Source organism: Rhagoletis pomonella, unplaced genomic scaffold (assembly GCF_013731165.1).
Source record: "Rhagoletis pomonella isolate Grant_MI unplaced genomic scaffold, Rhpom_1.0 Rhpom_scaffold_09782, whole genome shotgun sequence".
Taxonomy (NCBI): Eukaryota; Metazoa; Arthropoda; class Insecta; order Diptera; family Tephritidae; genus Rhagoletis; species Rhagoletis pomonella.
In genome coordinates, this window is record NW_023468314.1 from 1 (window position 1) to 2113 (window position 2113).

General features: G+C 44.9%; 1 protein-coding gene across 1 annotated transcript; it reads left to right on the forward strand.

The window, feature by feature from the left end:
- Positions 1-641: 641 nt before the first annotated feature.
- LOC118756319 lies at positions 642-1887 on the forward strand (the record flags this gene model as incomplete). Its single annotated transcript, XM_036491092.1, has 2 exons — positions 642-1247; positions 1304-1887. Coding segments are annotated over 2 exons (1190 nt in total), but the record flags the coding sequence as incomplete, so codon positions are not given.
- Positions 1888-2113: the final 226 nt, after the last annotated feature.

Sequence of the window (2113 nt, forward strand, 5' to 3'; positions counted from 1 at the left end):
CAAAATACATCATTTTCTCTGGTCCAGTCACACATGACAGAAAAAAGGAAAAAGTTCGCTTGCGTTATCTGCAAACAACAAACGCATTCCCTCAGTCAGTGTCTCAAATATAAAAGAACTCTCCATAAACGAGCGCGAAAAACTAGTGATGGAACATAACTTATGCACCAACTGGCTGCCCTCCACGCATACCCTCCAAGACTGCCCATCTGATCGGACGTGTTATAAATGTCAAAGAAGGCATGACACAACTCTCCACAAGGACGTAACCTCCACGCCTAACCAGCGTCAACCACAATCCCGGAGAACCAGTTCTCAGGTTGCAACAGCTTCTGCTAACCTGAAAACGCCGGACCGTTCGGAAACCCAAGACGAGCTCCCCCAATGTTCCAATCAAGTACAATCCCTTTATACAGAAAATGAAAACCAAGTACTCCTCCCAACTGCGATAGTCCATGTAAAACATAGAGGTGAGCTCTTCAAACTGAGAGCACTCATTGATCAGGGCTCCCAACGCACTTTTATCTCATCGAAAGCCCAGTCTAGACTAAGGCTACCTTGCCAAGCTTCGAGTTTAGAGATCTCTGGCATGGGCGGAAAAATTGTCCAGACCTCAAACAAATTATGCTCCTTGGTCTTAGTCAGCTCTGATCTAAAGCGCGAAATTCCAGCGCAAGCGATAGTACTGCCACAATTAACGAAGTTGCTTCCAAAATTCCCTACAAATTCTGAGCGAAAGAAGAAATGGCCCCATCTTGATTTAGCAGATCTTAACTGCCATTCTCCTTCCCAAATCGACCTGGTTATAGGCAGCGATATGCTTCCCCAAATTATGCTTGATGGTCTTGAAAGAATCTCTCGCAACTTACTTGCCCAGAACACCATTATCGGTTGGATCTTGAGCGGCCAGATCCCAGAAAGAGTTGCAACTTTCTCGACTCAGGTAGAAGATGCCACAAATGAGCATTTGAATATGCAACTCAAAAAATTTTGGAATTTAGAAGAAGTTCCAAAATATGAAGACATCACCCCGGAAGACGAGATATGTGAAGATTTTTATAAATCAACAACGACCCGCACCACTGAAGGGCGTTATATAGTCCGACTCCCATTTAAGTCACGCTTTCCTGACAAAATCGCCTCAGGATATTCTCGTACCGCAGCATTGCAACAATTCCTCAGTATGGATAAGAAAGGCGATCTAAAACACCTTTATGACAGTGTTTTGGAGGAATACCGTCGAGTTCGTATGAGATAACCTCACAGGGAAAATACTTCTCCTTTTATCTTCCCCATCATGCAGTCATAAAGCCTGAAAAAAGAACGACGAAAGTAAGAGTTGTCTTCAATGCATCAAGGAAATCGGGCACTGGCAACTCGCTTAATGATATTCTGCATACCGGGCCGACCCTACAACCCGATTTGATGCTACTGGTTCTAAAATCGCGCACTTACCAATATGTCTTCAATGGTGATGTGGAGAAAATGTATCGCCAAATGCTCTTACACGAAGAAGACCAAGACTGTCAAAGACTTATCTTTCGTGTATCCACAGGAAGTCCAATACAAGACTATAAACTGAAAACCGTCACATTCGGCGTTAATTGTGCTCCCTATCTAGCCATACGCACTCTCCACCAATTAGCACAAGACGTAAAAATTACCCACCCCTTGGCTGGGCCCATATTAACCAAAGAAACCTATGTGGATGACATCCTATCTGGCAGTCATGACCTGCTCACTGCTACCCAGGCTCTTACCCAAGTCATCCAAGCCCTAAAATCAGCCGGTTTTCCCTTGAAAAAAATCACTGCCAACCATCCTTATATTCTGAAAGACATAAGTAAGGAAGATTTGCTGGACACCAACTTCCTCGAGTTTGAAAAGGCAAGCACTACGAAGGCTCTGGGGATTCAGTGGAACGCGCTCACTGACTCCTTTTCTTATACAGTTGATCCCATCCCAGCATCATCCGCGAACACAAAACGGCAAATCCTATCATCTGTGGCGCAACTTTTCGACCCCGCAGGATGGCTTACGCCGATAATGATGCAAGCCAAGATTCTCTTACAAGAGCTATGGCTTGACGGGACTGACTGGGACGAGCAGGTCA